Source organism: Erythrolamprus reginae, chromosome 1 (assembly GCF_031021105.1).
Source record: "Erythrolamprus reginae isolate rEryReg1 chromosome 1, rEryReg1.hap1, whole genome shotgun sequence".
NCBI lineage: Eukaryota > Metazoa > Chordata > Lepidosauria > Squamata > Dipsadidae > Erythrolamprus > Erythrolamprus reginae.
This window is the reverse complement of record NC_091950.1, coordinates 203520180-203534959: the sequence shown is the minus strand read 5'-3', so window position 1 is coordinate 203534959 and position 14780 is coordinate 203520180. Positions and strand designations below refer to the sequence as shown.

Here is a 14780-nt window from a genome sequence, read left to right as displayed (position 1 = left end):
CCTAAGAACGCCTCTACTTAAGAACTTTTCTAGATAAGAACCGGGTGTTCAAGAATTTTTTGCCTCTTCTTAAGAACCATTTTCTACTTAAGAAAGAAAAGGAGAGGGGAGCCCTTCAGCATGGGAAGGAAGAGGAAACATAGCAGCAGCAACAGCAGCCGCTTTTCGGTCAAAGGAGCAGGAGGTTCCCCCCTCTTGCCCACCTGAGTTTCTCTCTCTGGCACAGTATATGGGACGCAGCCTCGCGCCGGGTGTATGAATAGAATAGAATTTTATTAGCCAAGTGTGATTGGACACACAAGGAATTTGTCTTGGTACATATGCTCTCAGCGTACATAAAAGAAAAAGATACATTTGTCAAGAATCATTTGTCAAGAAACACTTAATGATTGTCATAGGGGTCAAATAAGCAATGAAGAAACAATCAACATTAATAAAAAATCTTAGGATACAAGCAACATGTTACAATCATACAGTCCTAAGTGGGAGGAAAAGGATGATAGGAATGATGAAAAAACTAGTAGAATAGAAGTGCAGATTTAGTAGAAAGTCTGACAGTGTTGAGGGAATTATTTGTTTAGTAGAGTGATGGCGTTCGGGAAAAAACTGTTCTTGTGTCTAGTTGTCTTGGTGTGCAGTGTTCTTGACTGAAAGGCGGCTGCTGCTGCTACCTGCTTCCTCTTCCTTCCCATGCTGAACAACTCCCCTCTCCATTCTCTCTTTCTCGATTTGTAGCTGGTACCTTTCTTTCACTGTGATGACTCCACAGTTTGGCTTAAGCCGAATTGATCTGGCCGGGGGGAAGCACCCCTTTTGCCTTTCCGTGCCCAGATGCTCCGAGAGGGAACCTCATGCCAGGTGTTTGGGAGGCAGCGCGAGGGAGTCACCACAGTGAAGTGGTTTATTCCCTCTCCAGGCGCCCAGAGAAAGGAAAATACAGTACTTTGTTCACTCTGGACTGCCAAAGCCTCCTTAAGTGCCACTGAAAGGCTCCTCTGGCAGCCCAGAAAAGCCCGAGATGGCCTGGATTAAAGGGGGAACGGCAGGAAACTGGCCGGGCCTTTGTGCCGCTCTCAAATTTCCTGAGAAATTTCCGGGCTCGGTTTCTTAAGTAGAAAATGGTTTAGAAATGTGTTGATTCTCCACTGAGTTTCTGGAACGTTTAAACTTTCACAAGTAACAGGCATTCTTAAGTAGAGGTATCACTGTACTTGAAGAAAGTTTTGTCCAGTTGTATAAGAAATACAGTGGTACCTTGTGATACAAACCCCTCGTGATACGAACCCAGGGTTCGGTAATTTGTTGTCTCTTCTTACGAACTTTTTTCAGCTTACGAACCCACCGCAGATCGCAAAATGGCGCTCCACTGGGCGGCGGCGCCCGGCTGTCACCTTCTGAAACAGCCAGGGGGCTTCTCGGCATTCTCCCGAACGCCGGACCCGGAAGTTCGGGTTCCGGAGGCTGCCGAGAAGCACCCAGCTGTTTCAGAAGGTTACAACCGGGCGGCACCACTCAGCAGAGTGCTGTTTTTGCGATTGGCGGCGGCGTTTTCAGCCGATCTGGAGGCTGGAAAGGAGGTGGGGAATCCCAATAGGGAATTCCATGGGCGGAGCTTTGACATCACGAAGACTTCAGATGGGTTGCTTTCAATTTCATTATTATAAAATTCAGTCAAAGATTTTAATTGCTGTGAAATGAGTGGAATGGAAGATTTATAGAAGGGAACCAAATGTGTTGATTCTCCACTGAGTTTCTGGACGTTTAAACTTTCACAAGTAACAGTCCCAACCCTGCCCTCAATGAAATAGAGTTTGACATCCTTAAAGTTTGAGTTTGACATACTAAAGTACTTAGTACTTAGTAAAAAGTACTAAAAATGTGGGATGTAAGGGGAGAGAAGTATAGTACAAATTGCAGTGAGTAGTTGATTTGGAAGACAAAAGAAACGTTTATCATAGTACATAATATGTTTTTAAATTTCAGTGCTGTTAACAACTCATGAATAAGAGAACAGGTATGTTATAGATTGTCTTTTGATTTGGAGGCTGTGTATATCTGAATTCTTGAAAGAGCAGAAATACAATTCCTTTCATGCTAAACTTCCAAGAAAAATATAGTTGACCATGATTAGGTTGGATTCACAGTACTCTCAGGTTTCTGTACAAGTCTTTTGTTGCATGTATTGTGAGATTATTATAAACCTGGTAGTTACTGGATTGGTTAAGATCTCTCCAACATTATTTCTTTTTAGGAAAATACTGAATGATTTGTCCTCAGATGCTCCAGGAGTGCCAAGGATTGAAGAAGAAAAATCTGAAGAGGAAGCAACAGCACCTGCTATTACTACTGTCACTGTGCCAGCTCCAATTTATCAAACAAGCAGTGGGCAATACAGTATGTGATCTCTGTTTCTTATACAATAATAAGAAAGGAAAAGTGTATAAAGTCTTAAACATCAAAAATGCAATCTAGTATGCAAATTATAATTTCCCCTCTGAAAAATGTTTGGAGCTCCATATTTGTCACTTTTAGATTTTGAAATTGTGTCACATCTGATACAATATACCAAAGGATTATGAGAACCAAAGAGAAATGTTTGTGCAGTCATGCTGTTACTTAACAATATGTCCACTGATCACTGGCAAAACAAAACATTTGTTTTTAAACAAACCAATGACATACAAATGTGGCATATCAGCAAAGGAGCAGGGCAAATGAAACTTAGTTATGCATTTTTTTTTATTAAAGATACCTTAGAAAATTAACATGTCTTCTAGTGTCCTTCTTAATGCTGTGGGTATAGTTCAATCCCATTATTTTCCCTGTAGGTATTTCATGACCCACTTCACTGTAAAGGATAGAATAATCTTCACCTATTCACACATGACCTTGGCATTGAGGACCAATTTACACCAACAGTTGAAAAGTTTTCAGGCAGTGAAATGTTGCATTTCATTCATATTGAGAATGATTATTTTACAGAATTCTTTGCTAAACAATAGTTACTGCACGAAATCATGTTCTAGTTTATCTCATGACAGAAGCATTGCCATGTGAAATCACCCTTACATATTCAGTGATCAAAGCTGGGAGGGTGGATGAAGGACATAGAGTTATATGATTATTATTTGCTCTGGTCCCCAGTGTGGTCCTGATTTTCTTTTAGGGACTGGTGTTGCTGATATCCATCATCAATATGACAATGCTGTGCATGCAGGTATTGTCTGCAAGAATGGGTTGGTATATATGTGGTGGAGCTGAGGAATTGATGCTGGCAGCATTGAATGAGGGACCATGTGTGAATGGTATTTTTGTTGCAGTCTGAGGTGTAGCAGACTGAGGAGCTTCATGAAAGTGGATACAGAAATAAGTACTGAAAAAAATTAAGAACAGTTATTGAATGTGAAGAGCAACAGAAACTAACACAGAGGCAACAAAGAGAGCAACTGATGAAGGATAAAACTGATAAAAATATGTAAGAACAAAATATATAAGATAGAGGGGAAACCATTATTTATCTATTTTATTTCTATCCTATTTTTATTTGTTGTAAAAATAAAGATAACTCCAAATGGCGAAAATAACAAACGCATCTACCCTCTCCTATTTTTCTCACAACAGCAGTCCTGTGAGAGGTGTTGGGTTGAAAGAGAATAAGTGGGCCAAAGTCATCCAAGTGGCTTTCATAGCTAAGATGGGAACTGAACTCACAGTCTCCCACTTTCTAGCCTGGGGTCTTAACCACCAGACCATTGGTATGAATAGAGTTCGGTTACCAGAAACAAATTGCTAATTTTTATTTATTAATCATCAGCAATATAAGATCACTAGTTTTTTGGGGTTTTTTTTTACAAATTACATATACTTTTCAAAAACCAAGGAGTCACAAAATAAATGCATATTGTTATTACGTGCTACTAGCATCTGGATTGATTGATTGATTGAATTAAAAAATCTTTTAAAAATCACATCTTGCAAAATTCATATAATAAATTACACTTTCCTACAAGGTAAATAAAATCCAGTATCTCTTCAGAAGTACACTAGTATACTCTATTAATGATTTTGGGGGTAGGCAATGCTTCAGCTGTTCTGCCATGACAGGTTTAAGAAAAACATTGCCTTATCTATCACTTATTGAAATTGCTGCCTCAAGATAACATCTGTGTTAATATCTGTAATGAATAAAATATATTCAGAGTCATAATATAATCACAGGAAACAGAAATCTTATTTTTCAGATTATTCACAATGTTCCTAATATCTGAATTGTTTATCTGCTTTTTCCCTGTTTCCAGTTGCTATCACCCAGGGAGGTGCAATCCAATTAGCAAACAATGGCACGGATGGAGTCCAGGGCCTACAGACTCTAACTATGACCAATGCAGCTGCAACCCAGCCGGGTACCACCATTTTACAATATGCACAGACTACTGATGGACAACAAATTCTGGTACCCAGCAACCAAGTAGTGGTACAAGGTAGGATAAGGACATTCTTAACTGACTTACTCAAAGTTGATGTCAGGCCGAAGACATTTTAGTTAGGGCCTTTGACTTGCCACACTTTGTTATTTTAAAATGTATTTTACAGTGGGAGAAAAAGTTATTTAGTCAGACACCAGTTGTGCAAGTTCTCCCACTTGAAAAGATGAGAGAGGCCTGTAATTGACATCATACGTAGACCTCAACCATGAGAGACAACATGAGAAAACACATCCAGAAAATCACATTGTCTGATTTTTAATGAATTTCTTTGAAAATTATGGTGGAAAATAAGTATTTGGTCACCTACAAACAAACAAGATTTCTGGCTCTCACAGACCTGTAACTTCTTCTTTAAGAGGTTCCTGTGTCCTCCACTCATTACCTGTAGTAATGGCACCTGTTTGAATTTGCTATCAGTATAAAAGACACCTGTCCAGAACCTCAAACCGTCACACTCCAAACTCCACTAGGGTGAATACCAAAGAGCTATCAAAGGACACCAGAAACAAAATTGTACCAGGCTGGGAAGACTGAATCTGCAATAGGCAAGCAGATTGGTGTGAAGAAATCAACTCTGGGAGCAATAATTAGAAAATGGAAGACATACTGATAATCTCCCTCAATCTGGGGCTCCGTGCAAGATCTCACCCCATAGGGTCAAAGTGATCACAAGAACGGTGAGCAAAAATCCCAGAACCACACAGGGGAACCTAGTGAATGACCTGCAGAGAGCTGGGACCAACGTAACAAAGGCTACCATCAGTAACACACTACGCTGCCAGGGACTCAAGATCCTGCAATGCCAGATGTGTCCCCCTGCCTAAGCCAGTACATGTCCGGGCCCGTCTGAAGTTTGCTAGAGAGCATTTGGATAATCCAGAAGAGTATTGGGAGAATGCCATATGGTCAGATGAAACCAAAGTAGAACTGTTTGGTAGAAACACAACTTGTCGTGTTTGGAGGAGAAAGAATGCTGAGTTGCATCCAAAGAACACCATACCTACTGTGAAGCATGGGGGTGGCAACATCATGTTTTGGGCGGTTTCTCTGCAGAATGACCAGGACAACTGATCCGTGAAAGAATAAATGGGGCCATGTATTGTGAGATTTTGAGTGCAACCCACCTTCCATCAGCAAGGGCACTGAAGATGAAACATGGCTGGATCTTTCAGCATGACAATGATTCCAAATACACCGCCAGGGCAACAAAGGAATGGCTTCATAAGAAGCATTTTAAAGTCCTGGAGTGGCCTAGCTAGTCTCCAGATCTCAACTCTATAGAAAACCTTTGGAGGGAGTTGAAAATCCGTGTTGCCCAGCGACAGCCCCAAAACATCACTGCTCTTGAGGAGATCTGCATGGAGGAATGGGCAACAGTGTGTGCTAAACTTGTGAAGACTTACAGAAAATGTTTGACTTCTGTCATTGCCAACAAAGGATATACTGTATAACAAAGTATTGAGATAAACTTTTATTATTGACCAAATACTTATTTTCCACCATAATTTGGAAATAAATTCGTTAAAAATCAGACAATGTGATTTACTGGATGTATTTTCTCATGTTGTCTCTCATAGTTGAGGTCTACTTATGATGTCAATTACAGGCCTCTCTCATCCTTTTAAGTGGAAGAACTTGTATGCCGCCCCGAGTTCGCGGAGAGGGGCGGCATACAAATCTAAATAATAAATAAATAAATAATAAACTTGCACAATTGGTGTTTGACTAAATATTTTACCCCCACTGTAGCTCTGGGTATTTGGGAGGCATATTTGTATGCGGGATGTCTGCATGTAGCCATAACAAATTCCTTCCAGATGGTCAAAGTCATCCTTTGTCTTTTTACTTCTGTGAAGGAGATGGGAGGTGTTTCCAAGTTGGCAAATGAAGATTGGTCATTGTGATGGACTTGGGAGTGTAGGAACAAGGGCTTGAACTTTCAACTGGGAGGAGAAACCCCTGAGACTTCAGATTCAGATTTCTCCCAGATGTGCCAACATGGATCTGCTAATAAATTGGAACTTTGAGGAATCCTTTGCCTTGGATTCTGATTTAATTTCCAATACTATTTGGGACCCTGACAGTTGATGCTTTATTTATTTATTTATTTATTTGTTATGTTGGTCATTCTTTTATTTGTGAAATTGTTAAAGTTACTAGTTAAATTGTAATTACCAAAGTTAATTGTTACTAGAATAGGAGAGACTTTTCCTGTTGTTCTTCAAATAAAATTTGTTGGGGTATGAGGAATAGAGCTGAAACAAGCAAGAGCTATAACCATACATATTTTTCTTCTAACACAAATATATAAACTTAAGAGAGAATAGAAATGCAAACATTTACTTACTTACTTACTTACTTACTTACTTACTTACTTACTTACTTACTTACTAGATTTCTATGCCACCCCTCTCCGAGGACTCAGGGCGTCTCACAACATATAATACATAGTATACAATATCTTGAATCCAATTACGATAATTAATTAAGAATCTAAAATGCCAAAAAGCATAAAAAACATTCCATTCATTCAACATTCTCTCAACACATTCATTGGCCAGGGGGCAAGGTTCTAATGGCCCCAGGCCTGGCGGCATAAATGAGTCTTCAGACTCTTATGGAAGGTGAGGAGGGCGGGGGCAGTACGAATCTCTGGGGGGAGCTGATTCCAGAGGGCCATGGCCCCCACAGAGAAGGCTCTTCCTCTAGGCCCCGCCAAGTGACATTGTCTAGTTGACGGAACCTGGAGAAAGCCGACTCTGGGACCTGACCGGTCACTGGGATTCATGCGGCAGAAGGCAGTCTGGCAGGTATTCTGGTCCCATGCCATGTAGGGCTTTATAGGTCATAACCAACACTTTGAATTGAGTCCGGAAACCAATTGACAGCCAATGCAGACCGCAGAATGTTGGAGAAATATGTGCGTGTCTGGGCAAGCCCATGACTGCTTGCGTGGCTGCATTTTGCACAAGTTGTAGTTTCCAAACGCTTTTCAAATATAGAAACAGAGAAGATTGACGGCAGAAAAAAACCTCATGGTCCACCTAGTCTGCCCTTATGCTATTTCCTGTATTTTATCTTAGGATGGATATATGTTTATCCCAGGCATGTTTAAATTCAGTTACTGTGGATTTACCAACCACATCTTCTGGAAGTTTGCTCCAAGGATCTACTACTCTTTCAGTAAAATAATATTTTCTCCTGTTGCTTTTGATCTTTCCCCCTTGTTCTTGTGTTCACTTTCCTATTAAAAACACTTCCCTCCTGAACCTTATTTAACCCTTTAAGATATTTAAATGTTTTGATCATGTCCCCCCTTTTCCTTCTGTCCTCCAGACTATACAGATTGAGTTCATTAACTCTTTCCTGATACATTTTATGCTTAATACCTTCCACCATTCTTGTAGCCCGTCTTTGGACTCGTTCAATTTTGTCCATATTTTTTTGTAGGTGAGGTCTCCAGAACTGAACACAGTATTCCAAATGTGGTCTCACCAGCGCTCTATATAGCGGGATCACAATCTCCCTCTTCCTGTTTGCTATACCTCTAGCTATGCAGCCAAGCATCCTACTTGCTTTTCCTACAGCCTGACCACACTGCTCTCCCATTTTGAGACTGTCAGAAATCACTACCCCTAAATCCTTCTCTTCTGAAGTTTTTGCTAACACAGAACTCCCAATACAATACTCAGATTGAGGATTCCTTTTGCCGAAGTGCATTATTTTACATTTGGAAACATTAAACTGCAGTTTCCATTGCTTTGACCACTTATCTAGTATAGCTAAATCATTTACCATATTACAGACCCCTCCAGGAATATCAAGCCTATAGGCAAACTTTCCCTACCAAACCTTCCCCTATGTCACTCACAAACATATTAAAAAGAATAGGACCCAGAACAGACCCTTGTGGCACACTGCTTGTTACCTGTCTCTGCTCAGAATATTCGCCATTAACAACAGTTCTCTGATGTCTACACTTCAGCCAGCTACAAATCCACTGAACTATCCAGGGATTAAGTCCAATCTTCACTAATTTATCTATCAGCTCTTTATATGGAATAGTATCAAAGGCTTTGCTGAAGTCCAGATAGGCAATATCCACGGCACCACCTTCATCCAACACCTTTGTGACATAGTCAAAGAAATCAATGAGATGATTTGCCTTCAGTAAAGCCATGCTGATTTGGGTCCAATAAGTTACTGTTTTTTAGATGCTGATTCATCCTCTTTTTGAGTAGAGTCTCCATCATTTTAACTATAACTGATGTCAAGCTAACTGGCCTGTAGTTACCAGCTTCTTCTCTACTGCCCTTCTTGTGGCTAGGCACAACACTGGCCATTCTCCAATCCTCAGGAACATCTCCTGTTAACAGGGATATATATATATATTCCTTATACACATAGATGGAAACAAATTCATAAGTTATTGAGAGGCCATTTCTGGAAAAGAGGGAAAGAATTCCAGAAGCCATGCTCTATATGCCTTTGCTTCTTCATTTCTTACAATTTTCTGTCATTTTTAAGTAGACAGTTTAGGAATGGGATAAATAATTTCTACCAGCAATTTATACTGATAGCTTGCATCATAGGGTTGAAATTGAGTTGGTTTAGATATTTCATTTGGGCTATTTCATATTGCCTCCCTCTAAACTCTTAGCAAATAATCTCTTTAATCTTTTCTTTAAAGCTTTATTTCAGACTTTCCCTGAATTCTTTTCAGCTTTATTAATAGCAACAGTTTTTGAAGCAATTATACTACCAGAACTATAGATTATTATTGCAATTAGAAATAGGCAATGTGAGACCTGTCTTATTTGAACCACTAATTAAGAATGATCCTTAACTCCCATTTGTTGAGAAATGTATAGAAGTAAACTACAGTAATGCATAGCCAGAACTGAAAATCTTTTTTTAATATAAATTTTTATTGATTTTTATAATATAAAAATACACAACACAAAACAGTGCATGGTGAATTGTGCTCCCGCCACCTGACAACATACATATATTCAGTCCCTCCAACAAAATGAGGGTGTACTATTTTATAATTTTTTACAACCAGGAACATCAATGTGTTTGCAAAGTGTAGAGTGATTCCAATTTGTTCTTTATAGCTCGGTCTCGAATTCTACTAGCCAGAAAATAAAGCTGAACTGAAAATTATGAACCAAAATTCCCAAGTCTAAGTCTTTTTCTAATCAAGTTCAAACAATATTTTTTTCAGAGCAATCACTTCAGTTATAGGTTTGGTATGCAGCTGTGTTTCATTCCTAGCTGGTTGACCTTGAAGGTACTTTCGGAAAGATACATTGAACCTTGATGCATCCCCCTTCTCATCTAGCCCCCACTAGTTGATATTGAATGGAAGTTGATATTGAATGGTTGCAACTGTGAGGTAACAGCTGACAGGAGATCTATCACATAGTTTAAAGGAAGTTTAGGATACTGGTCTTGGAAATACATAAGGCAGATTGGCTATGAAAACTGTATGGATTAATTTAATTTAATTAACTTTAAGCCGCCCAACTCCTTGCGGACTTAAACTTTGTTTTCAGTGCAAGAACTCCGGTGGGATCACTGGCACTTGGCTCCAGTTAGATTAGCTTGTGTATATGAGGACCCGGATTGTGGGGGCAATAGCCTAGCTCTGTTAAAAAGTGCTATTGCTAACATGTTGAAAGCCACCCTGAGTCTAAGGAGAAGGGCGGCAGAAAAATAGAATAAATAATAAATAATAATAAAATAATAATAAAAAATATCATTATTCTTCCAAATATTGGACAAGTTATCAAAAAAAACTTGATATAAAAGTTTGAGGAGATACTATCACTTAAAGAATTGAATGGTCCCCAGAATTAGACTTTCTACATTTATTTATAGCAACATGTCTCAAAGCTTAAAAATAAGAATATTTAAAGTAGCTAAAATAATTAATTGCCGAATATTGAAAAAATAAGGATACTTTAATTGCCACATTAGAAACAAAGTAAAAATAGAATTTAGAGGCCTATTAGAAAATGAGGAAAAAGAGTCAGAGGAGGCAGGAACCACAAATTTATAAAATCTGGATGGATTTTATGGTTTACCTTTACAGCAGTAAACTATGTCATTGTTTATATATACAGGGTAAATTGATGCATTTATAGTACAGTGGTACCTCTACTTACGAACGCCTCTATATACAAACTTTTCAAGATATGAATCGGGCGTTCAGGATTTTTTTGCCTCTTCTCACAAACCATTTTCGCCTTACGAAATCTCGCTTCTCTCCCAGCAGCCAAAACAAGCGATTTTAAGTTTGCAGGCTCTGATGATCGAAAGAGAACTGGAATCGGGCTTTCCCATGTGGGGTCTCCCCCCTCCCCCCATCCCATCTGCTAGAAAACAGCGTGTCTGAGGAGCTCTCTGCAGCTGCCCCAGGTGGTGGGTGGATAAAGCAAGGCTAGTGGAGTGCTTATAGACGAAGGGAAAGGGAGCCTGTGGAGGAAGAAATGACAGCAGGATGCCTGGAAAAGTAACGAAAGGTGGGGGGGGGCAGTAAGAAAGGTGAGTTGGGTGCCCTGGAAACGTAACGAAAGGTTGGGGGGGGGGTTAAGAAGTGCAAGTTGGCTCTCCTGGAAACGTAATGAAAGGTTGAGAGGGGAAACTTTCACCTGGGCTAGGGGCGAAGCATCGTCCAGCACCAAAATCTATCCATCTATCACATTAAGTATTCATTTAGCGAATTATATCAAACAATTATATCTTATTCACTATAAATAGTAATTTATCATAGTCAAATATAAAGAATTATACAAAAGTAGTAAAAGTTCTATTTCTTCTTGTATTATCAAAATCAAATGTTTAATAAAGAAAAATGTATATAAGTAAGTGTGAGTTATAATAAATGTTTAGATATTTAAATACATCATCATTATCAATATTAATTATCCTAATCAAATATAGTCATAGACATGCTGCATTAAAAAAACAGCCCTATTTCTCTCTATCCCCTTTTTCACTACTATGTAAAATCAAATCACAATCATCCATTTTCTTTAAATTTCGATTCTCTTTTTCTTGACTTCCTCATTTTTTTTCTTGTCCCTTTGTAGCTTCAATTTCTTTTCCTCTCTTCTTTTTTCTTTCTTTTGTATACTAATTGTGTAAATTCTCCCTCAATCCTCATTGTCCCTATTTTCTTCTTTTTAAATTCGCCATATCCAGTATTTATATCTTCACCCTATTCTTTCGTTATCACTGTTTGGCCCAGTGTAATCATCATGACATACAATATGACCATTGGTCTGTCTATTTACAAAATCTTCTCTCCTTTTGTCTCTGTAATTATGTCTTCTTCCACCTGTTCTTTCTCTTCCAATTTCTTCTCCTCTCCACTGTTTTGTTTTTTTTATTCCTTGCCATCCTGTTTTCCAAGTCCTTATTTCCAATAGAATCCCACATTTTCACCACCCTTCCAGGGTGGTTCTGGTCTGGTACTGACCGATCCAGATCTGCCAGGAGACGTGGATATGGGAATTCCCCTGCGGAGCGCGGGGAACTCCATGTCACTGCGGCATTTGGCCACACACCCCTCTATTACTACTAGTCTTCTCATTCCTATCACCCATCTCCTCCCACTTATGACCTGTTGCTTGTATCCTTAATATTTATATTAATATTGATTGTTTCCTGATTGCTTATTTGAACCCTACGACAATCCTTGTTTTGTACCTCATTATTCTTGACAAATGTATCTTTTTTTTAATGTACACTGAGAGCATATGCACTATTCTAAAATATTCTTTGAATCTCAAAGGTGATTTGAGCAAGGAATATGAACAGGAAGGGGGAGATATTGTTTTAGTAGTTTCAGAAGGAAAGTGATCAGGAAAGAAAGTAACTAACAAAGAAGGTTAGGAGACATAAGTCTCAGCCTTCCATCCTTCCGAGGTGGGTAAAATGAGGACCCGGATTGTGGTGGCAATATGCTGGCTCTGTTAAAAAGTGCTATTGTTAACATGTTGTAAGCCGTCCTGAGTCTAAGGAGAAGGGCGGCATAAAAATCGAATAAATAAATAAGTCAAAGAGGATATTCAGTGCAAAAAGAAATGCTTGAGAACAGTGTTATTTCTATAAATATAGAACAGCAGAATATTTGTATATTTGCGGTGACGAGTTGCAGTCAGTCATGCCAGTTACATGAATGGAAGAATAGAACTGCCAATTAGTATTGAAAGATTTTTAAATCTTTTTTAAAATTGTCTTCTAGTACTGTCAAATATAACATTTTGTCATTCTTTCTAGCTGCTTCAGGAGATGTTCAGACTTACCAAATTCGCACAGCACCCACGAGCACCATTGCACCCGGTGTTGTCATGGCATCTTCCCCAGCTCTTCCCACTCAACCAGCAGAAGAAGCAGCACGAAAAAGAGAAGTCCGTCTAATGAAGAATAGGTTTGTATATAATTCAGTAATAGCCAAAAATACTTTTAAAGGTAGTCCTTGACTTACAGCTAGAATTGAGCTCCAAATTTTTGTTACTAAGAGAGACAATTGTTAAGTGAGTTTTGTCCCATTTTATGACCTTTTCTGCCACAGTTGTTAAGTGAATCACTGTAGTTGTTAAGTTACTACCAGAGTTGTTAAGTGAATCTGGTTTCCCCATTAACCTTGCTTGTCAGAAGGTCACTTCTCAAGCCCTTATCACCTCAAGGTTCAACTACTGCTCTCTACATGGGGCTATCTTTGAAGAGCATTCAGAGACTGCAAATAGTGTAAAATGCAGGTACGCGAGCTATCATGGGCTTCCAAGATCTGCCCACATCTCAACATCACTCCGCAAGCTGCATTGGTTGCCAATTGGTCTCCAGGCAAAAGTCAAAGTGTTGGTTATGACGTATAAAGCCCTACAGTGCCAGATACCGCTTCTGTATAGACAAGACGGATATGAATCTAATGTAAACTGCAAATTGTTCTATTCTGACAAAGCAAAAGCAGTTAAACTGCTACTTAGGAGTGTATGTATATGTATGCACCCTTGCATAGAGAAAATTGTAAAAAGTGCCCTGAATGATCTTCAAAAATAGGGAGTGGGGAATAGATCCAGGAAACTACAGACCTATCAGCCTGACCTCAATACCAGAGAAGATTCTGGAAAAGGTAATCAAGCAATGAATCAGAGAATACCTAAAAGCAAACAAAGTAATAACCAAAAGGCAACATGAGTTTGTCAAAAACAGATTGTGTCAGACTAATCTTATTGCATTCTTTGACAAAGTGACAAAATTAGTGGACCAGAGGAATATTTTTGGTATCTTATACTTGGACTTGAGTAAAGCACTTGATAAAGTAGACCATGGCCTACTACTAGAAAAGTAGAAAAATTAGGGTTAGACAGCATCACCACCAGATAGATTCGTAACTGGCTGCCCAACCGTACTCAACATGTAGTGCTCAATTGAACTGCATCTACATGGAGGAAAGTACGCAGTGGAGAATCCCAAGGCTCGTGTTTTGGTCCAGTACTCTTCAACATTTTCATCAATGACTTGCACGAGGGGATAGAAGGGGAACATATCAAATTTGCAGAAAACATCAAACTGGCACGAATAGCCAACCCTCCAGAAGATAGGCTCAAGATAACAGAAGGATCTTGACAGACTTGGGCGCTATCTAACAAAATGAAATTCATTGGTGAAAAAAGTAAGATTCTACATTTAGGTTGTCCTAGTGGACAACCATTTAAATATGAGCCAACAGTGTGCAGCAGCTGTCAAAAAAGCCAACACAGTTCTAAGCTGCATAAACAGGGATAAAATCAAGATCACATGAAGTGTTAATACTACTTTATAAGGCCTTGATAAGGCTCCACTTGGAATACTGCATTCAGTGTTGATCATTATAATATAAAAAGATGTTGAGACTCTAGAAAGAGTGCAAAGAGCAACAAAGATGCTGAAAGGACTGAAAGCTAAAACATGAAGAATGGTAGCAGGAACTGGGCATGTTTAGTTTAATGAAAAGAAGGACTAAGGGAGATATGATTGCAGTGTTCCAGTATCTCAGAGGTTGCTACAAAGAAGAGGTAGTCAAGCTACTCTCCAAAGCACCTGAAGGTAGGATAAGAATCAATTGTTAGAAATTAATCAAGGAGAGAAGCAACTAAGGAGAGATTTCCTGACAGTTAGAACAATGGAACAGCTTGCCTCCAGAAGTTGTGAATGCTCCAACTTTGGAAGCTTTTAAGAAGATGTTGGATAACCATTTGTCTGAAGTGAGGTAGGGTTTCCTGCCAAAGCAAGGGGTTC

General features: G+C 39.1%; 1 protein-coding gene across 3 annotated transcripts in view; it reads left to right on the top strand.

Annotated features, from left to right (window-relative positions):
* Positions 1-14780, top strand: part of CREB1 (cAMP responsive element binding protein 1) — a 52989-nt gene that overhangs the window by 30293 nt on the left and 7916 nt on the right. For 2 of the 3 annotated variants that reach the window (XM_070731969.1, XM_070731968.1), the window contains exons 5-7: positions 2252-2394; positions 4299-4481; positions 12777-12927. In XM_070731969.1, coding sequence (XP_070588070.1) covers positions 2252-2394; positions 4299-4481; positions 12777-12927 — 477 coding nt within the window. Of the gene's footprint in view, positions 1-2251; positions 2395-4298; positions 4482-6343; positions 6508-12776; positions 12928-14780 lie in introns of those variants that run through there. The other variant, XM_070731970.1, reaches the window with a different exon arrangement.